Source organism: Serinus canaria, chromosome 2 (assembly GCF_022539315.1).
Source record: "Serinus canaria isolate serCan28SL12 chromosome 2, serCan2020, whole genome shotgun sequence".
Taxonomy (NCBI): Eukaryota; Metazoa; Chordata; class Aves; order Passeriformes; family Fringillidae; genus Serinus; species Serinus canaria.
In genome coordinates, this window is record NC_066315.1 from 135,642,326 (window position 1) to 135,666,223 (window position 23,898).

General features: G+C 34.2%; 1 protein-coding gene across 3 annotated transcripts in view; it reads right to left on the reverse strand.

Annotated features, from left to right (window-relative positions):
- The window catches only part of CSMD3 (CUB and Sushi multiple domains 3), a 579,290-nt gene that overhangs the window by 297,461 nt on the left and 257,931 nt on the right, over positions 1 to 23,898 (reverse strand). For all 3 annotated transcript variants that reach the window (XM_050970810.1, XM_030234789.2, XM_050970809.1), the window contains 3 exons: positions 18,916 to 19,040; positions 16,548 to 16,669; positions 1,095 to 1,198 (listed from right to left, as the gene is read on the reverse strand). In XM_050970810.1, the coding sequence (XP_050826767.1) occupies positions 1,095 to 1,198; positions 16,548 to 16,669; positions 18,916 to 19,040 (351 nt within the window). The remainder of the gene's footprint in view (positions 1 to 1,094; positions 1,199 to 16,547; positions 16,670 to 18,915; positions 19,041 to 23,898) is intronic.

Consider the following 23,898-nt stretch of genomic DNA (forward strand, 5'->3'; position numbering starts at 1 on the left):
TGTTTCAATTATTAAGTCATTTGAACTAATTATAACATCAGGTATTTGCTGAAAGGACAGTTTATTTAAAATTAACAGCTAAATATTATTTGGCCTTTAAAAAATATTTTCTAAATAGCAGATAATCCCTTATAGGCAAATTATGGTTTTTAAATATTAGATCTTTTTTTTCTTAAAATAAAATTGACTTAGATTTGAAAAAGTAAATGCAATGTACTTTAAAAGACATTAATTTCTCCTACCTGACTGATTTATTCAGACTAGAACTAGAGTAATATAAAACAATTCATTATAAGGACATATTACACTGTTCTGCATATTTTAAAGTCACTGTGGAACAAACAGAATCACTGACTTATAACACTGTCTTGAAAATGTTACAAACTAATACAATTCTGGATTTGCCTTGAGACAATTGTTATTATAGCTACAAGCTAAGTATTTGAGAAATATGGTTTTTAAGCTAATCAATGATTGTTAAGAATATTATATATCTATATATCTGGGCTCACACATTCTAGAAAAAAAATCCATGAATGATAAAAATCTATTCACTACTCAGTGCTGGTTTGCAAAATGTGGTTTAGGTAACACCCTATGCAGCCTTTCTCTGTAGCAATTTTATTCACTATGTTAACTTGCTCTTCTGAGTTATATATAATAGTCACTAAGCAAATTAAGGTCAAGACACTATAGTACATTTTTTGTCATGCTAACCTTGCTAGAGGACTGTAAAATTTGTGCACAAGTTGTCCATATATCTATTTTCAATAATGCTCTTATACACCTTTAATTTGAGAACACACAAAAGGGAACAAAATACTTCCAAAAATTGACATATCTAGATGTAATTGTCCACACCATGCCTTTCAAACTTCTGAGTTCATCTTTTTCTTCTGTGATGTCTTGGTCATCTCCTTCTGACTTCAGAACAGTAAACACATAGCAATATATTTAAACTGCCATCTTTAATAATTTTAGAAGCTCACTTAGTTTTTGTTCAGATGTATCTGATTTGAATAATTATTTATTCTCATCAAAACACATTAATGAGATTTTTCAAGGCACACAAACTGTAAATACAAAAGACTTACACTTGAAGTACAGTTTTAGGATCACCCACTTCTCCTCCATCACCAATTGTCAGTGTGTCATAGCCAATCTCCAGATCAAATTCTTCAAAATTTATCTGAATAACCTACAAAATAAAATAAGTGAGTATATTTTTGAAATAAATAAAAGTACTTGAGAGATGAGTCTGCAAATCAGGCTTTTCAGCAGTGTAAATAAAAGCAACCTTCCAATTAATAACTGCATGCAAGTTTAGCATATTTCACAATAAATTAGTGTAATTAACACCTAGGTTTTGATTCACGAAATGTGAATTATAATAACCCTTTAGGTATCATCACTCTGCTGACCTCAAAGCACCATGATTTCACTTATTTATGTAGTTGTTACATGTTTATTACAGTTGTGGTAATCACATTACATTTTGATTAAGTATATACTCAAAGGACAAAATAACTAATTGCCTTATGTGCAGTACTACTGTCTTCAAATACCAACTAAATAATTGTACATCATTGAGTAAATGCAGTGAAGGTGAAGAATATAATTTACTCCTGACATGTACAATCTGGCTCAAGTAGGATAAAGAGGCATGAAGGTTAAAAGAAATTCTCTTAACTCATTAAGTTGAGCAAAATACAACTATCAGAATCATGGTCATTTTTAATATCCTGTAAATTTAATTGCTCTATGCATATTTCTGCTGAAGGATAAAAATTTCAATTTTAAGAAAATGATGGGAAAAAAGAGAAGAGAAAAGAAATGAAAAGAAAAAAGAAAAGAAAAAAGAAAAGAAAAGAAAAGAAAAGAAAAGAAAAGAAAAGAAAAGAAAAGAAAAGAAAAGAAAAGAAAAGAAAAGAAAAGAAAAGAAAAGAAAAGAAAAGAAAAGAAAAGAAAAGAAAGAAAAGAAAAGAAAAGGAGCACATTGTTTCCACCCATGTATTAATCATGGCAACTCTGTCTTTAGTTCCTCAAAATTTCATATGGATAAAAATGACAGAATACTTATATGTAGGAATTTTAATACTGTAATAAATCATCTTTTATTACAGTTATAATTGAGAACTGAGAGCATTTGTGTTTAAAGATGTGGATGCCATTCTGATGGATTATTATCATGTCCTTGAAAGCTCCTGTTCCTTTGTTACACTGGGGTTCTGGTAATTGAAGGAGGACGTGTTTCTATGAGCAAAAGCCAGTACAGGCAAGCTGGAAAACTGACGTATGCTCCAAGGACTGCAATTTGTTCCAAAGGAAGGAGAAACACTCTCCTTCACAGGTGTAAGTGGTGATATAAGTGCACTGAAGAACAGCCAGTTTGGCTGTTCACATATATAAATGCCTGTGTGTGCATGTATATGTGTGTACATGTATGTGTGCCATACCCCAGGGACTGCAGTGAAGTACAGAGAGTTAAGAAAGTGCAGATGGAAAGGACGTGGAAAATTGCATAGGCAAGCAGCTGATTTGCTCTAATTGACTAAAGAGGAGAAAACCACACATAAATCTTCTTAATCTTCTTAGTTTCAAAAAATATTCTGGATATTTTGTGCTGCTCTAGCTACAAAATTTGTAACACTAGACATCAGAATTTAAAATTAAATCCATAACTACATTTAAGGCTGACACATATTTCACTCAATACTTAAAACAACAGACAACCAAAAGCAAAAACAAAAACCCCCAAACCAACCAAACAAAAAAGCCGTTATTTTTGGTCCACTTTTAAATTCTGTGCAACTACTTGTGCAGTTACATCAGAACAGAAGACTCCACAATAAAACAAATTGGGCAAATACTAGTTAGTATTGAATTCAACTTGAAAGTATATTTCTCTTACAAACAATAAAATAAATTTTGAAATAATATTGCAGCAAAACCATAAATACTATATGCAGAATAAGAAGAAAAGGAAGATAGTATAAAAATTGTATAACTAATTCATGATCAGAAATCTTAATCCTGTTTTCCATTAAACACATGAAGAAATCTAATTTCATTATCAGATTTTTTTTTTTTTTTGGTAAATGCAATGGTAATATTTTTTTAAAAGTAGTATCCTTCTAGGTATTTTATATTAGTTGAGCACCACCAAATTGTTACAAGGCATCTGTTCCTTTGTAATGGAAGTACTTGTCTTCATGAATTGTGTCAGAAAGTTAAAACAGATTTTCTTTAGCACAATTTACATTATCCCTTGTAATGTGTATTTCATCAGAGGAGAAGATATAGGTTAAGGAAAATATAAGTTTCAAGATATTGGTTTTTTAATTAGGAATGACTAACAATGTTTTCCTTATTTCACTGCAGAAAAGTAAGATCTTTGTCATTCTTTTTTAACAATGCCCACAAATAAAAAAGAAAGAAAACTATGAAAAATATCTGTCTCACTAAGGAATGTTGTGGAACATGAAAAAATAATCAAAACTGATTTTTTTGTTCAAAGCATAGACTTCAGCTTCAACCTTTGCATTAGGCTTCAGCTTCAATCTTTCCACTTGTCTGTAGTGAATATTCAAATTATTGATGACTCGTTTCTAATCTGGCTGCTCTTATATAATCTCTCACTTCTCTACAATCTGAAATTATTTTCTGTGATAAAGAGAGCTTTTTTATTTTTAATCAAAAGAGGTATACATTTAAAAAGTTTATAATTTTTTTTCTCAATTAATATTTTTCAGAGAAGGATGTTTAATTACAAAATTTTTGTCTCACTCTCTTTGTAACCTACCTAAAACTGTGACAATGGAATAGGTAGGACATTGAAAACTGTAGTTCCATAAAGCCATAAGCATAGCTCAGTCTACATTTGTCTTGCATCATATTCTGTGCAGCAGTCACATTTTTAAGACTATAACAAGCAATGATGTCATTATAATGACTTCCAAAATATTAGAATATACTAAAAAAATATTTTGTAGGAACTGACTATAAGTAATTTGAAATATTAACATTTGATTATCTTATTCTTGTAAGTCTATTACCCAGATTTCTTCTTAAAAGTTTTTTGTTTCAACTGAAAATTAGAAAATGCTTCATCTTTGTGCAAAATTGACACTAGCAAATTAAAATCAGAAACAGCAATCACCAAATAGAAATATATTTTATGCACAGTATAAAGTAAAGTATTATTCCTTGAGGCAGAAAATCGTTTTGTTCACCATGCGCACCCATGCTGGAAGAGGGTTAAAACCAGTTGCTAAGCCCTACTCGAAACATTCTATAGTATCAATGAAGTATTTCATAACTCCAGGTCATTAAAAGGTAAATGTATGCAACAGTCAATACACATCTGATTTCAAACTTAGGTTTAAAATAACCTCACATGACGTACAGCAAAAACTTTGGTATTGGTGAAGTAAACTTGCCATTTATTTACAAATGTGCTTTTCAGCTGATAGTGAAGATATTTAGTTTTACGGGAATTTGCACAAATTGAGCAAAAGTAACATATAGAAACATCAGAGATACATCAATATCCAGAAGGAAACTAATTTACTACACACGCACATCATGCCTTTACATGTTCTTACCGTAAAAATAAACCCTGGATACTTCTTGGAAATTCATCCTTTGACATGCAAAGTACACACACAATGTACAATACAAAATGTACTTCAAATCCTTCTATAATATGCCATGAAGCAAGAAAATAGATAGTTTTAAGGCTATATTTTCAGAGTCCTTGTTTTATGACATCAGCTTTAGTTAGATCACACTCAAAGTCAGTGGGACTTGCAGTGCTCATAATATTGACTATTCCCTTTAGAATACTGAAGAGGTCTTTTTATTATATCAGCTTTTAAAGTTGATTGTGATGGAAACTTTCAAAATAAAAACTGAAATTCAGGTAAGATGAGTAAATAACTTAAAACTTTTTAATAAACTTTCTAAAAAGTCTGCTTTTACCAGTTATCTAACAGAGTTTTTGTTAATTTTTCTGAAAAATCTATAAATGGAAAACCAAAGTTGGGAAGGATCTTTGAATCAATCTATTATTAGAGTAAAACCATTGAGTTATTTTACTTTTTAGTCTATTGTTTATAAGAATAAACACTTCAGGGAAAACTGTGATGATTTATTGCTTTATTCTACATATTTTTAAATCAGACTAGCATTACTAAAGTGTGCTATTGATCTGGTTAGTAGATTCATAGCAATCAGAAGCATAGGGACAACTTTCCAGTAAAGTCTATTTTTCCAGTTTCCCAGAGCAAGATTAAAGCATTAATATACATGAAATAAGATCCATGGGTTTTATTGATATATACAAACATTGATCAAACTATAATATATTTATGCATCTATTTCATTTATCCACTGCCCCACAGTCTCATTCAAAGCTGAATATAAAAAGTGAGGGACCACAAAATATTTTCATATAGAAAGGTATAACATCAGGGAACAAAATTATGAACAAAAACATTAATTAATGATATGTCTGAGCTACAAGATTCTTGATAACAGGATTACATTACCAAAAGTTGGTTCTGGAAGGCAGAAGAAAAAAATGTCAAAGATTCCATCTCAGACAGTTTGCCACCAGTCTTGAGCTATCATTTCACACACAATGAGTCAACTAATGATATCAGATATGTATCTGCATGGCTTCAGAACAGAGAAGAATATCTTAAAATAAGGCAATATATTCATTAATATATATTTTTTTAAAAAGGGATACTCAGTAGACTCTAAAAGTTTTATGCCCCTATAATAGCATTTGTGATAAATTCAGCAGGTATCAGACTGCTACAAGTGTTCTGATATATGTTAATAATATCTTGAAATTTGTTCCGGAGGATAGGATATTATTAAATACATCCCTATATACAACTATGAGGAAAAAGGAATTTTGCATTTCCTCTTCCTCCCTATGCACACTTTATAAAAAACCTTTACCTATTTTTTGTGGGTTTTTTTTTTTATTCAACATAATATAGGCTGACCTGTGAACTATTACCTAAAAAAAATAAAAATTAAAAAATTAAAAAGTAGCTAAACAGAAGGCAAAAGTCACTCTACATCCTGGGCTGCTCTTGCTATTTATAAACCCAAAAACAATGAACAAGTTTGAATGCCTGATTTAAATTGAAGTTATAAACCTAGACAGAAATAGTAATAAGAGGCAGTAGAACTAATAAGTATTATGCAGTCTCTACAGGGAAAAATTCAAGTCCTATTTGAAAAAATAATTTTCTGAAAATTGTAATTATGTGCTTTGGTCTCCAATTATTTTGTAAGAAATTTTTAAAAGGAATCATTTGGAGCAGAGATCCAATTTTTAACAAATTTCTGTAGGTGTACCTTCTTTCTGTGCCTTGGAATATATCCTTTAGAACCCACTCCTTGGGCAAAACACCAGTTTAGAAGTAAAATGGGAAAAGGTTTTATTGAATAGTTAATGACTACTTTGAAAACTTCCTACAGTTTTTCAGAGAGAGCATGCTCTGAAGAATGTGTTCCAGACAACAGATTTTCCAGACAGTTGTTCAATATGTGTATCTAGTTCCTGATGAAATTATCTCCCTGAAGAATTTTCAAGGAAGGGAGTATTGCAGGTGAAGTACTCAACTTTTAAAAATTTCAAACCATCCAAAGCAGAATGGTGTGTAACAGAGGCAAGTATATGCTCCTCAGAACAGCTTCTGAAGGGGAAGAGTAAAGACACAACATTGCATGTACTTGTGCCACGCTTATCCTGAGTCTTCCAATGCAAACGTAACTCTACAAATATTTTTAGATGTATAGTAACATTTTCCCTCCATAAAATGGGACATTCTACCAGTAAAATAATGATGATGTTTCTGCAGATGTAATGAATCTTTTCTCCTTACAAGTGTAGTTAAGTATTAAGCTAAGACACAGCTTATATGAGTTATATATTCGATAATATTAAGGAATTAACATTAATAAAACATCCTTCCAGTAATGAAATATATCGAAGACTGTTGTGTAACATAACAATAGTTTAATTGGTTCTTTTGCAGTTACATATTATAAGAACAAAACATAAGAAATCCACCTCACTGAAAAATATTCACAAGATACCTATTTTCTCCATTTTTCGTTATTACTCTAGCAAGAAAAAGCTACCTAAAGACTCTTAATGATGTCTGGTTGCCTTTGTCACTTGTAGAAGTGAAATTAGGCAAGGAGAAGAAAACACATCCTGTTTGTATCTGAGTGTCCTCATATGCCCTCAGGATGGTTAATTGCTTTTGTGCTGAGGATGACTGAATACTTCCCAGTAAGTAAATAATGGGCATTTATATCTGATGCTACAAGCAAAGGAAATAGTCACTGTCTGATTGATCAGCTTTATCACCATAATTTTCCATAGAATTAAAGGTCCCTCCATCAAAATATTCCACACATTTGGTCATAAAAGAATAGTTCCAGAAGGAAAATATATTGAACCAACCATTTATTATAAGACTTAGCTATCATTTTCTTTAAATTATTTATGCTATAATTTTATTTAATATTACTGCTACCATGGAGCAGCTAATCCAGGAAAATTAAGGACAAGAAAATCATCAGGAGTAGTCAGCATGGCTTTACCAAGGGGAAGTCATGCTTGACAAACTTTGATAGATTCTATAATTAAATGACTCTCCTGGTGGCCAAAAGAAAAGCAATGGATATTTTCCAACTGGGCTCCAGGTAGGCCTTTGGCATTGTAAAGATATTAACAGACAATCCTTTGATGTGTGGGTTCAGCAGACAGCAAGGTGGATTGAAACCAGGATGAAAGTCTGGGCTGAGAGGATGGTTATCAGTGACATAAAGCCTTGTTAGGGCTAATAACTCATGCTCTATCTCAGGGGTCAATACTGGGACAAGTCTTCTTTAACATCTTTATCTAGATGATGGGGCAGACTGTACTCTCAGCATGTTTGCCACAACAGTGAGAAAGGATGAGCAGTAAATAGGCCAGAGGGTCATGCTGCCAGGAAGAGGGGCATCAACAGGTTGGAAAAATGGACCATTAAAAACTTCATGAAGTCCAACAAAGGAAATCAAGTCTCTGGGCAGGAACTACCCCACATACCAATACATAGTGGAGGCCCCATCAAATCAACTGGAAAGATGATTTGCAGAATTTGTTTCTTTTTTTTTTTTTTTTTTTTTTTTACTTTCACAGCTATAGAGATAAAGGGAGATAAAGAGAGATAAAGATGTTTTAGATAGTCTGAAAGGATGTATGACAAGCCTGGACCATTATAAGGAGATAGTAATAAGTATAAGCAGGAAAAATCAACTGATTTATAAAAACAACCATGAAAAAATCACAGCATCTTTCCCTCAAAAAACTAAGCTCAGTGTCAGAGTTTACAAAAAGAAAAAAAAAATTATTATTTTCAAATAGCAAAATAATTGCAATCATAGGAAGGGCCTGAGGGCTTAAAATAACTTGTTCCTGCTTTGGCTCTTCCTTTCAGTAGTTACTCAGAAGGATATCCTTGCACCCAGAATAGAAATCTGCACTTTTTAATCCCACAGAGGGTAAACCATCTGTCCCAAATGAAAGCAGAGAGGTCACTAACTGATGTCAGCCTAACCTGATGGGCAGCCACGCTTCCTGAAAGGGATGGACACTGGGAATCATACTGTGACTTAAGTCTCAGTGCAAACCTTCAGGTTGTACTCTAAATGTGTATTGGGTTTACAAGGTAAGATTTTGGGAGCAGAGGTACAGCAGGGTGAGGGGAAGGTGCTGATTAAGATTTCTTCTTATTTTAACTATTTTATTCTGATTTAATAGGCAGTTAATTTTATTAATTTCTCCAAGCTGAGTCTGCTTTGCATTTGAGATATCTAGTGAGTGACCTCCCTGTCCTTATCTTCATCTGTGAGCTTTTTCTTCATATTTTCTGCCCCTGTCCTGTTGAGGAGAGAGCATTACAGATCAGCCTGGTGGGCATCTGACAGCCAAGACTAGCACACCCTACAATGGTACCATGAGCCTTTGAAGGAGTCCCTTCATAGAAAACAGAGAAACAATCAAACAAACTACTATCAGTTCTATTTCCCAGTCTAATATCACAAAAAAGGTATATATTGAACAGAACAATTTCCTGTAAAGAACACTCACAAGAGCAACCAAGTGAACTCAACCATGGAGAAGAGCGACAAGTTCTGTGCCAAAAATTCATCAAACAAAAAAGTCTGAAGCATCTCAAATGCTCACAGTGCAAGCAATGAAAATTTACTGTCACAGTCTCTTAGTAGTACACATATATTTTTTTAAAAGTTCTAGCTTGGGTATAGATATTCATGATAAGTAAGAAAAAGGTTTGCATTTAAAATTGGTGAGAGACCTAACTGAGAGCACATTTAGGAACTTACAGAAAGTCAAACAGAACTAAAATTCATATTTGACATTTAATTTTACATAAAGTTTTATTGAAGGGTGGAGTCAATAGCTCCAGGTATAGTAAATACAGCAACAGCTAGAAACTAATATTGCTAATGGCTGAAAGAGAAATAATTGCTTTTGTTGTAGCTATTGTAATAAGCACAATCTCACCCATTCCCTATGGTTACTCATATTTTCAGAATTGTAAACATTGCTCCCATAGCCACAGACATAGCAGGAAAAATATTTACAATAATTAAGATAATGAACCTGCCCTCCTTTCCTAATGAAGACCCATAGCAAAGATTCAGGATGGAACGATAAGTCATTTATCCCTCTACAACTGCACAGACTTCCTGACTCCAAATTTTCTCATTTAACAACTTAGTCTGTTCCCTCACAGCCAAACCTGTTAGCTTCCTGCCATAGAAATAGCTGGATTCCCTACTGTGCTCTTATTCTGCTGAGAAAATCTCCCCTCTGTCCACATATATTTCCAAGATTTTTTAGCTGTAGTGTATATGTGACTCAGATACTTTAACTGGAACAAAATGTACACAAACAACATGGAAGAATAGTGTAACCAACACTACAAAGAAATTTATTGTGTTCTGAACAGAACCAAAAGATATTTACACTTTCTAGTTTCATATAAGATACAAATGCATAAAAATGCATAATACAGATAAATACAAGACCAGCCTTTTTAATCTGAATGGGTGAAGAACACAATTAGGGGTAAAATATAAGTCTGGAGTGAGTTTAAGTATGCTCATACTTTTTAAATAATTTCACTGACTTTAACACCCACAGTACAGCTTCACACTAGGCTTAGGAAAAGCCAAGTTTGAGGCATTTGATTGCAAAAAATACATGCAGCGTGCTTTGTTCCTGACCAAAGAAACTTCATGAAATGGGTCTTTGAATTCATGCTGAAGTACCCTGCCTGCTTGAGATTTATGCTGTTAACCTGATTAAATATGGATGGCAAGTGGGTTTAGGCTTAACAGCAAGCTTAGGAAATGTTCCACTGACAGTTTTGACATGGTTAACAAAATAACCCAGCTGTGGAAAATTAAAATTAGTCAGCACTTTGCTGAATATATATATATATATTTGCTTATTTTTGGGTTGGTCTAAATGCAAAAAAGCTAAGAAATTGAAAGATTCATTCTTTTTGCAGGAAGAAAACAGCAACTTAAGGACATGAGGAAGGAGGAAGGGAAGAATTGAATGTAAAACATATTTTTAAAAAAGACTATTTTAATACAAAGTGATTAAATGACAACCATATTTAATATTATTTCAGTCATAGTTGCAATATATTCCCTCAGTTTAATTCTCCAGACTTGCAGAGAATGTCATGTGAGGAATTTCCCAGATACTTTGAATTATTCAAACAGTTTCTTAGAAAGTAAAGGACGACAGCAATTGGAAACAGATGTTATACATTTTCAGTAAGCTTTGCCATTTCAACAAAACAGATTATAGATTTCCTAACAGACAACTGACATCCACATAAAAACCCAACTAACTAAATGAAAAACAAACCTCCAAAAACTAAAGAATGTTAGCAAACATAATAATTAAAAAAACCCTAAAGCCAAAATTAATAGCCAGCTCTCAGCTCTCAAGCATATCATTCTTAATTTCAAAATTATTTCAAAATTCAATTCAAAAATATATTTGATATTTCAAATATCAATTTAAAAATAGATAAAAGGATAACAATGTGAACACTGGCAAACTTTCACAAACCTATATTCTAAATAATACATTTTAAAGAATGTATTTATGCAAACAGTAAAGAGATTTTTTGATTGAAATACATTCAAGATAGAATATGGTGATGACAAAAGATAACATCCGGGTAAATGTTTTTTTAAAAAAAATTCCTGTCATATAAAACTAACAGAACCAGGACCTAGTTTTCTGATCCATCTAAATTTAGAAGTTAGCTAACCATATTTAATTTCTTCTTACAATTCTAAAAAAAAAGCTGGATTTTTTTTTAAAGCAACCCTTTTGCTTATTTTTCTCTTTCTTGATGCTTGGTGATGAATGATATGTGGTGTGAATGTGGTTGAGATCTGTCAGAAAGTCTGCCATTATAGCACTGACATTTTCCACAGTGTTTCTGCCACTCTGGATTAGAAAAAAATCAGCAAGTATAATCCATAAGATTTGAACTCTGGTTAACTGTAGCCCTAATTCAGATTTCACTGGTATTTTAGCTTGGCATTAAATTTAAAATTCATCATTGTGTAGTCCTTCCTTCCTTTTTTCCTTTTCTTTGTATAAAACAATGAAAAGAAAATAGGTTTTAATTTTTCAGAGAAAAGAAATACAAAAAAATGCATTGGGGAGGAGATGGGAATTAAACCTTGAAAATACAAAGCTTACTACTACAAATGTAAACATAAAATTATCCCATTACCTAATGTCAGAATAAATTACTGGCAATATGTAGGGTGGTCCAGAACCTAACTGATGAGTTTATGCAGTATCCCAAAAGATATTCAGGTATCATTTCTCTTTCTAGATGTGAGAGATGCAATGAAATGGAGTCCAAACTGAGGAACTCTTGCTCTCATTTCTGTTCAGATATTCACAAGATTTTTTTCAGGGACCCAAGGATTAACAATATGTGCAGCACAGTTGAAGACAAGTAAAGAAGTTTAAATTTTGTTGCTTCTTCAGAGTTCCACATAAAGTTACGATTTTCATTAATGTTCTTTCAGGTCATATAAAACTAGATGCCTGTAATTATAGCTTTGGTATTTTTGATCAACAAAGCTTTTGTTGATTACAGAGTAGCAATGGATAAAAGTGGCAACAATCACTACATTGATGTACATAAAACACTATATGGAAAACATGTTAAGACAGCCCAGAATTGGGAAAACTGTCCATAATTTCCTCTATCATATACTGTTGGAAAAGCCTTACATGTGCAGGTACTGATCTTCACACAGAATTTCAACCTTCCTTCCCAAGAGGGCAATAAAGCAAGGTACAAGGCATCAAGAATACAGTAATTTCAGTAGTATATTACAGAAGTTCAGAAACACTGTCCAGCTTATTCTTTGAAATAAAATTACTTGCTTAACCTAACATTACTTCTTTGCATTCTTATTACTGGTATAATACTAATGTTCCACCAACAAACAGGTATTCCTTTTTATGGCCCTATCTAAATGTTCATTTTAATTTTAAATAAGTGACCTGTTCTTAATTATTGTTTTTACACTATATATTCAGAGTATTTAAATATTTGAGAGGACAGATGCATATGCAAGGTGTGATAATTTAACTTTGGCTGGCTGTCAGATGCTCACCAAGTCACTCCATCACTACCCCTCAGCAGCACAGAATGAGAAAACTGGATGAAAAAGCTTGTGTGTCAAGATAAGTACAGGGAGATTGCTCACTAATTTGTGTCATGGGCAAAACAAACTCAGTCTAGAGAAAATTAGTTTTATTTACCTAGAGTTAAAAATAGAGTAGAAAAGTGACAAATAAGAACAAAACTAAACCCACCATCATCCCAGTCCCTTTCTTCATGGGCTGAAATTCACTTTTTTGTTCCTGACTCTTCTGCCCTCTCCTCTCTGCAAACTGGCAAAGGGAAACACGAAATGGGGGCTGCAGTCAGTTTGTAACACTTCATCTATGCTGATCCTTCCTCCTCATGCTCTTTCCCTGCTCCAGAGTTGGAGGCCTCCCACAGGAAATAGTTCTTCGCACCCTTCTCCAACATGGGTCTCTCCCACAAGGCTGCAGTTCTTCAAAATCTGTTTCAGTATTCTCCTCCCACAGGGCCAAAGGTCCTGCCAGAAACCTGCTCCACCCTGGGGTGTCTCCTGGGTCACAGCTTCTTTCACACACACCCACCTCTTCAGGCACATGTCCTGCACCACACCAGGGACGTCTATGAGCTCTGGGGGATAACCTGCATCCTTGGATCCTGGATCTCTGCTCCACCAGGGACCTCTCTGAGCTCTGGGGAACAACCTGCATCAATGGCACTCTAGAGAGGCTCCAGGGGCAACCCTGATCCAGCATGCAGAGCACCTTCTTCCACTCCTTCTGCTCTGCCTGTAGTGTTTGTGGGGTTATTTGACTTGGGTACTCTCATTATCTCCTTCAGCTGCTGTTGTACAGTTTTTTTTGCCCTTTTTCAAATAAGTTATCACAGAGATGCCACCAGCTTGCCTGATTTGCTCAACTGTATCCTGTAGTGAGTCTGTCTTGGAGCCAGATGGAACTGTCCCAGTCTGATATGGGAACTATTTCTGATCTCTTCCTAGAGAAGTCATGCTACAGCCATCACTGCTACTGAAACTCTGCTTCGTAAACAAAATCAAAACGCATGTACTAATCAAATTAAACTGAAGCATGCATATTCTGAAGTATTTTATGGAGCCAGCAGAGGTTAAACCTAAGAGTTCTGATTCATCCCCAAACATTAAAACTGTGTATATTCCTATATGGTGTTATCATTCAGGTACTAGGACAGTTTTCATATGGTCAAATGCTATTCTGCAGTACTTACAGTTTAAGAAAAAAAACCCAGTAGAATAACACTTCAGCATATTTTATTTGAACAATAGCAGGCATGATCTCTGACTAGAGAGAGGGTCAATTTTGTTTTCATTAAAATTGGAATTTTTTATATGTGGAATAACTTGTTTTTTTCAAGTGTTTTGAGAGAAGCAAAAACAACTGCACCTGCCCAGTACAAGCAAAATAGGAAGATACTGGACAGAGTGCAGTGACGGGGCACTAAAAAAGATTAATGGATTGGAACTTCTTTCACATAAGGTTGAGATAGCTCATCTTGCTCGTCCTAAAGGAGACGAGGATCACTGAATCTCAATATCTATAAACTCCTGATGGGAGGATGTAAAGAAGATGAAACGAAAGTCTTTCCAGTGGTGACCAGTGACAGGACTGGAGGTAACGGGCACAGACTAAAACCCAGGAGGTTCTTTCTGAGCATCAGGAAGCAGTTTTTCCCTGTGGGGGTGAGTGAGCACTAGCTTTGGTTGCCCAGAAAGGTTATGGGGTCACCATCTTCAGAGATATTCAAGTCTGGGCAGCTGCCTCTAGGCAGCTCTTCTTGAGTAGTGGAATTCAACTACAGGATTTCCAGAGGTTTGTTCCAACCTCAATCGTTTTGTAACTCTGTTAACCACACTGACAACCAGAGACAAAGCATTTGTTCAATTAATTTTCTACAGTTCTATAAATGCAGAAAGTGGAAATTTGAAAGGAAAATAAGACTGAGTAACAATGTTTTAAAATATTCCCATAAAAATAATTTTGGTAAAAATGAAGTTCTGAGGTTTTGAGCTAACACTGCGTCACCATTTTGTGAATTGGCAGTAAGGGAGAAGGAAAGGAGCATTAAGACATGAATAACACCAGCAGAGTGCAATGCTCAACAATCTCCAAGTCATTAATATCTTAGACCTGCAGTGACCTGTGACTTGCAAGTAAATATGTACCAGTTTGTGAGTTCAAGGGTTTGCTTCTACCAATGGTAGAATGTCTAAAATCTTATTTGGCTTTTTTGTTTTTTTCTGAAGACTTGCCCTTGGTGCATTTAAGAAAGCAAACCATTTCATGCAAAGTATGGCCTTATGGGTCTTAAGTTCATTCAACCACTCACTGGAAATTTTCAGGCCATTTAGAGAACTTGTAAAAGTGTGGTAGCTGTGTTTCATTTCCTCAAATAGTATGATACTAAATTCTCTCAGCTGGCACATTTGACAAAACTTTCAGAAATCCTAGATGTGTATACAGATTTCATCCTGCTAAATAGTTTTTAATTCAAGAAAGAAAAAATATGAAAATTCTTAGGGATGAAAAATCTTAAATATTACTTTTGAACTTTTTGCCCATCTGTGGAACAGAGACCTAATCATTTTTCAAGAAGTCTTCACAGTTTTTTAATGACCTATAAATTGGATACATTTGATTAGCAGTCCTTGGAACAAGGATCAAACAAACAAATGACCTCCTCCCCAAACACATTTACAATTTTCATTATCAAATTCTAATCAGTTGTATAAATATCATTTTTTTCTTTAACCTAAGTGGAACATAAAGATGGCTTCCACACAGGATTTTGTAAAATTAGAGTGAAAAATACACCAGTGTAGCTAAATCGTTTTTGAAATTTTGAAAATTGTCAGGTTTTCACTGAGTCCTCTGATGAATTCAGGTGCAATGGAGTGGGCCTTATAGGCCTGGCTGAGCAGTTAATAGAGTGTGATGCAGATGGAAATATAAAACAAAATTTAGAGGTAAAATATATCCTTGTACCAGCAAACACAGATGATGATAGCCTTTTATAAAACATTCCTGAGCTGCACAGCTAATTTATGTTTTATTACATCTAAACAAGTCCATTACACTCAGTTCACACAAAATGTTACACCTGGAAATAGAATGCAGCCATTGCTTCCAGGTGTTTAGTTCTTGAAATTAAAGACAACTGGTGTCATAACTTAGCTTAATTGCTCTACTTTGACTCATTTGACATTATCAGAACTCTCAGTACTTTTGCTTTAAAGCGTAGGTATAAAGTACAGGGGATTTTAATACAGTGGTTCAGACAGCAGAATAAACATCTTCAGAACAGTTCCTCACAAGGGAAAAGTGAATTAAAGAACTTCAGTGAGTTCTCACACAGTTGAAGGCCAAAAATGATGTAAACATACACAAAGTAGCTCTTCTGCTTATAACGCAATACTAATGGGCCCATGAAATTGCCTCATACCATTTGATAGTTGCTTCTGGGAATTAAGTTAGAGAATGACATAAAAAGCATGAGAGCATCTACTTGGCATACAAAAACTAAAACCATCTTAGGGGAAACAAGAGGTTTTAACAACTATCCATACTCATCTGGTGTCAGATATTTCTTAAAAATATCTGAAATGCACCTAGTACAAAACCTGGACTGTAGAGAGAAATTGTATTAGTGAAAAGTGCTATGGTCTATGTGTGCTTTTGTTTGGCTGGTTTAGGGCTGGGAGGGTGGAGGTGGAGGGAGGGATTTGTTTGTTTTAGGTTTATTTTTAAAGAAAAGCCAGAATATTAAACTTACCTTATTAGTATTGATAGCTGTGATGACCCACACACATTGGGCATTGCTGTCATATTGAAATGGAAAATTGGGTGATGTGAAAGTGCCTCCAGGCCCCTGAAGATTGGATCCACAGGTTTTGACTGCAAAAAGAAAGCTCGCCATTTAATTCACATAGAAAATACATGTAGCAAATTCATAAACTGATCTCTAACTTTAATCCAGATATGAAGAATTAAAATATCATTGAACAAAAATAGAACCACCTCTTACAAGAGACTAGAACATTCACGTTTAATTATTCTGATAAAATAAAATATACCTACTCTTGGGTCTGAAATTATAATCTTAAAAATGTTGAAAGTATTTTGAGTAAAAACAGTAAATACAGTAGCAGAATCTGTCCTATTTATTTTTAAAATTCTTCAAGGACTAACTTATTCAACCTTCACTAATGTTTTGAAAGACAAATTTAAATAGAAAAAACCTTTATCACTGTGCATATGTGGGGTTTTTTGTGCATAAGTGTTGGTGTATGGCATGTCAGCATTTTTTTCTCCTATAACCCTGTACAACCAATTGAATCAATGGCCAAAGCACTGAAAAGTTTAAATGAATCCTGTAAAAGTTAGGCTAACACAAAGCAGCATTATCTATTTCTAAAGATTACAAAGGGTATTTATTTTCCATTCACAGTCTGTATGGTTATTTACAATAGCATGTCAGTTAAAAAAACATTCTTATTTACATAGCTTGCATCTCTGTCATGAATAATACAAAGGATATAAACTGTGTCCTTTGTGCTTTCAAGTGACACTTTCAAGGCACTAAATTCCTAGTGTGTTGAAGTCAATAACATTTTTATTGTTCTTTCCTTGATATTCAGATCTTTCCTGAATGCTCCACTGGTTAACTTTTCCTGTATGAAGATGTAAAACTGACAAGCAACCTCAACTAAACATGAGCCTATCCTATTTCTCAGTTATTATTATGACACCGCATAAACTGCAAAAGCTGAAGAACTATTTCTTCCACTGTATTCTGACAGACTATCTTGCATAATTGAATAAAACAAATTGACACTTAGATATGTGAAATAATCCTAGAGTTGCATTGCACTTTCACAAAGCGTATTTATTTGATCAATACTAAACACAGGAAGATTCAGCTGCTGTTGAATGAAGGCTCGCTCCTTTGCTCACATTACTCTCTAGAAAGAATGTCACTTTTGCACCACCCTCAGAAAAGCAGTATTCTGGTGATGAGTGTGTTCAAAGTCACACCAGATGCTTGGAAAGAAGTAGAGTGTAGAGAGATGAGAGGAAGGCTCCTCATTTAGGATCAGTAGCTGAAGGCATCAGGGTCACGAGAGACACTAATGCCAAAGCATTTTTGTCTATATATTTGATAAGAAATTGTATGAGTCCTTGCAGCTTGTATGTTTCCTCTCCTGACTTTCTTTTGAAAGTGAGGAGAGGAAAACAGTGAGTGTTCTAGACAATTTGCTGCTCCATCTGAGCATGTGAGTCCATCCTTTGGAGCAGAGTCGGGATGTAAAGCAGAGCTCCTTTGCCTGTGTGCTGCAGTAGATTTATGAGCTCTGTTTGCTGCCTTTTCTTGGTAGCTTCGTAGTGAAGGTCTCAAAGGAACCATGTTATTCTACAGTGGAATGACATCTAAGTCTTTGACCCACAATGTCTATTATTTATTAAATATTCCTAACAGACACTTGCTTCCAGTACTTTAAGTTGGAATTACAGAAAAAAAACCCTGCTATGATTAGGACAATTCCTGTGTATTTGTGCACATTCATGTTTTCATTATATATAATGTCTGATCTGTAATACTTTCATTCCTTGATTCAGGTATTCATCATACTACTTGCTGCTGTATCAGGTCATCAAATATTTTCGGCAAAATTCTTTTGTGCTTTACTTCTTTCACTGAATTTTTTGACCTTTATCCATTTGCTCAGGGTCAAAACCAGGTGTAGACTTACTTCTCCACTACTTACTTATTACAAATTCAAGAAATTTTATCTGCTTATAATATGTGTAATGAGGAAGCGTCATGAATTACATGGTTTTATATTAAATCACAGCAATTTTGATATCCATCTTGATAAGTGCTAATAAGTAGCATGTGATAGGTTTGTGTCAGCTCCTTGTAAAGCAAAATTTATAATGTAAGTTGCCTACTAAAGCAAGCATGCTGAAATACCAAGTTCAAATTAAACAAAACAGCATAGGAGAAGCTTTTTTAATTAAGAAAGTGGGGACACTAGGATTAAAATTTCAGGTACTTACAAAAAATTTAATAGGACTGGCTATCAATCAATCAATAGATGCCAAATGGAATAATCACTGTGAGGGTAAGAATTTCTGTTTACCTTTACACACAGGTCTATGATCACTCCATGCAGCAAAAACTTCAGCTATCCTCTGACAGGTGATACTTTTGGAGCCTTGTAGCACATAATCTTCATCACAAGAGAACTGTACTGTTGCTCCCAAGCTAAAATCAAGCAGTGACATAAAAAGAAGCATTTTTTAACAAATGGATAGCAGTCCATTGTTCCCATTCCTTTAGATAAGACGGTCTTGACAAACAATACAAATATATAATCCAGAAATTTCTGCTCTCAATGGTAAAAGGCTGAAGGCTATGTACTAGCCTGATAGTGCACACTGTTCAGCCCTCTCTGGGCCTACTTTGGCTGGAGCTGGTTTACCTCTTTTAACAGTCATTTGGAGGTCAAGTGGCTATTTTCTGTCCTAGCTTCAGACAGGAAGTAGCTTCTTCCATATAGTAAAAATTTGACAAATGTAGACATTATGTAACTAAAAGTAGCTATTTATGTTAATTGGAGCTAGGAAAGAATGGGAAAGCGATATAAGGGAATCACCTAGAAGAAAAGTCCAAAGGTCAACATCAGGAGTGAAAAAGAAATTCCTATTATAAACATTTTATTTCTCCCAGCGAAGACCTCAGGATAATACGTTCTGAATATCTCCCATCCCTGATTGTTCTTGAGGAAATCTAGAGCTTTTGAACTGGAGGGCATGGGAAGGGAGAGCACAATACCAGAGAAAAAGGGCTGGATATTAATAATGTTTCTTGTATTTAAAAAGTAGTATATTATTAATAGGAGTATACTATATTAATTTGCATTCTTATAAAAATACTAGTTATAGCACTGTTTTATATTTTGTTTAGTAGGTTAAGATTTTAATTAACCTTGCCTTAACTTCATAGAAGTGGTATCTGTACTCTTGCCAGTAACAAGATTTTGACTGTAACATCTACTAGATAAGTTACAAGAAATGAAAGTTACTAGAATGTGAGGATTTGCTCATTTAACCAGCATATGTTTCTCAAATTAATGGAAGAAAATAAAAGAGTTCTAAAAACATATTTGTAGGTGTTTAGCTGTGATAATTTATGAAGTTATTTTGCTGGCTTGAAAAGGTTTTGTACTTTCTCATATGAAGCTGACATCTGGTGCTGGAAACAGCTCAGGACAAAACAAGAAGTCCAGAAAAATGTTTTTGGTTGTTGGTTTTGTTTTGTTTTGCTTTGTTGTTTGTTTGTTGGGTTGAGGTTTTTTTGATTTTTGGGTTTTTTTTGATTGGTTGGTTTTGTTTGGTGTTTTTTTATTGTTGTTTGCTAAGTTTTTTTGAGAGGAGGATTGGGGCTGGGTGGGAAAAGGGAAAAGGGCTGTTCAGTCTGGAAAAATTGAATAAATCAATATATAAATGTATATTCTTGAGATAAGTCTTTTCCTTTTAATATCATTATGGTTTCAAATCTGGATTATAGCTGAAAATAGCCAATACATCAGGCTTTTTTCTGATATCAGTACCTCACACTTCATAGTTTCAGCCTACTGTTTTTAAAGGCTTGTCTGTCACAGCTGCAAAGTGTAAAATGTTTTATACATACATATGATTTGCAAGATCTTGGCTACACTATGAATGCTGTTCTCTGGGTATTTTAAGATTAAATGTGCAGTAACTCCCCAAGAGTTTGTTATAGCAGTCTTCCTGTATAACACTGTAAGCCATGTAGTTATCTGACCATGGATGGATGGAGGGATGGATGGATGGATGGTTGGCCATTTTAGTGTTGCAATTCTTCAATTCACAAAGGCAGAGAGAAAAATAAAAGGGCCAAACACACAATCCAGAGAATAATTTTGTCAGGTAATCTATTCAAATGCATCTATGATGAAAAAAGCTACTAAAGAGGATTGATACTTATCAGAACAAGAATTAACTTAAGAGAATTAGAAATGTTAGATATCAGAAAAGGAACGATGTTAGCACAAAATAGTTCATGAAGTCTTGGAAGTACCTGGGCCTTACAGAGGCATAGATACTAAAAAAACAAGGACATGAAAGATGATACAGTCACCTGAACAGATATCTCAGAAAAGGAGGATTTGACAGTGGGTAACAGCTCTATACACTGTTCCAAAACAGTTCCTGTTTGAGTAAGAATGTTTGTGAAAGAATGAGATAAAGAATAGCTGCAGAATCCACCCAAAAAGGAGATATAAAAGTGAAAAAAATGAAAACAAGTAAGTAAACATAATGTAAAGGCCCTTGCAATGAAACGATAAAAGGCTTTTATAGGCAAATGGAAAAAGACCCCTAAGGCAAATCATTGAGTTGGAGGATATTTCAAAACTATGGAACAAAAAGACTGTCTATAACTAATTTAAAAAATTATGCACAGCTGCTACAGGGACTATATGGTTAGGAAAGTTCAAAAGGTAGCAATTGAGAAGACAAGAATATCTTTCTCAAGATTAGATTTTCATAATTATCTGCTTCAGAAAGTCATGTTGAGAAAATCTGAGTGTTTTTATTATTAGGAAAAAAAAAGGAACACTTGAAGAAAAATATCATGGTAATATATTTCCTTTAACTAGCCATGGACTGATTTAAAGAGGAAATGCCAAGCAGGAAATACACCATTTACAAATAAAATTAAACTCTTGGTAAAAAAAAAAAAAAAAAAAAAAAACTGTAACAAAAATCCCAGAGGTCTGAATAATTATGAAGATTATGCGAGCATGATAATTATTTCTACCCCCTACAAAAGTAAGGGGTAACATTCACATTATGAAGTCTGCTTTACTTGTCCAAATCAGTTTTGATAATTAACTGATATTTAATAGTATATGACTGGACTCAGAGTGGGACTGGATAGTTTACAAAACTTGTGACATATATGCTCTGTGAGTGAGACCTACTAAGGGCAATTAGATAAGCAGATGATAAAGTACTAGTTTAGGAAAGAAAATGGAAGAACAGGAGATTAGTTCCTATGGAAGATCAACTAAAAAAAGACAATAATAGAGAGCTTGTCAAGAAAATGCTGAAAAATATGTCTCTCAGGAACTTAAAAGCATAGTCAAGATTACCATTTTTTAATATTTTGCTGTCATTATCTATCTATAGACTCTTAAAAATGGAAATTTTTTCAACTCTTTCCAAATTTTCTAGTAGCAGAAAATCACAGAATCATAGAATATTCTGAGTTGGAAGGTACCTACAAGGTTCATGGAGTCCATCACTTGAGGAAATGGTCCACAGAGTGATTGAAGTAGAGATTCTTCTTGTTTCTGATTACAATATTATTTTTCCAATACCTTTAATCTGTGAGCTAGAGTTATTCAGTTAGAAATTAATCTTTCTCTAAAAACAGTTTGATTACTTGAGAACAAAAGGGCGAAGTGTCACTTCCCTCCATTGGCGGGTGCATGAGGCCCATGAAGTGCATATGATTAAGAGTCAAAAAGGACATGAAAATTACCAGGGAAAAATTATTAGCTCTAAGACAAAATAAAAGATAGGCCAAGGGTTTGATGAGGGTTTGTGTGGTGTAGTGACATAGCAACAATTTCAGTAGGGTTTTAAGCTTTTATTTTCTATTTTCTGTTTCTTTGACAGTAACTCAGATGATGGAAGGATTGTGTTATAGGACAAAGAACCTTGATAGGATAAAATTGATGACATCTATTACATATCCAGAGGTACTGTAGGAGGACATGTGAGAGATCTGATCTCAGCCTTCTGGTATGTTAGAGAACTAAAAATTGTGGAGTGAGAAAATCAGATTGTAGAAGTTGGTTTAGGGGAACCTCTGAACTGTGGGCAGGTATTATTTTAGAGAAAACTGGCAGAGTAGTCCGAAAACAGATTGTGGGAACAAATGACCAAAAATAGTGGGAAAAAATAAGGACAGTTTTATGTCCTGAATTACATTTGATCCAAACTGCCTACCAGATGAAGCCCCCTAAAAGTAGACTCTGCTTTGTAAATCTCAAGAAAACTGAAGCATGATATAATTATGCAGCTGTTCATTGTGGTGTACAATATAGATATACATCACTAAAAAAGAAAAATCTGAAGGATAGAATGAAAATCTCATAAAATTTCAGAATCAGAATATGTTCATTAAAAAAAAAAATTGCTAGTGGATGCAGTCAATAACCATTGAATTTGGTATACTAACACTGAAAGTGATGGAAAGTTAATGCTCAGAGAAAATCTTTAGAATAAAGGAACCATTTTGGTGCATCTTCTTGTAATTTGTGATTAATGAACTTTCTGAACTAGATCTATCAGTTAAGTAGTCCCTGGGTGACTAAATTTGATTTTTGAATGAGACCCTAGCTAAGCTGAGACTAGTAAGGCACACTGGTAAGCAAAAATGCTTCTTTGGGTACATTAGTCACAAAAGCAAGTTCATATTCAATGTGGGTTCATTTGTGAATGGATGAAGCAACCTTGTGGTGCTGAAATCCAATATGGAAAAGATAGAAGCACTAAATGCCTTTTCTGCATCAATCTCTAGAGCAGATGTGCTCATAGGTATCTGTATGTACCAACATAATTTGTGAATTTGTGAAGCCAATACTGGGAAACAACAGGAAAAAAGAGGCAGCTGTATTCAAGGGCAGGTGGCCAAATAGCTTTCACCAAAGGCTGCTGAAAAATCTCCCTGAGTCTGTGCAAGGGGGGTATCATCTATGAAAAACTATAGTGAGATGTTCTGACTGATCATAGAAAGGCTGATATTACATGAACTTCTAAAAAGGACAAGGAGATGCTCAGAATCTTATATTGATCTCTGGAAAGAACATGGGCTCAAGTAAAGCATGAACTTGAAATCAAGAGAACATACACAAATTTACCAAAGTTGAGTTATATTTGATCAACTTGCTTGTCTTCTATGACAAAATGACTGGCTACATAGGCCAGTGGTAGATGTAGAAGTGCTCAACATCAACAACGTTTCTGGGAGCACCTTTTATAGCAGTGTGTTTTGAGAGCTGACAAAATATGCACTGAATTGATATGTA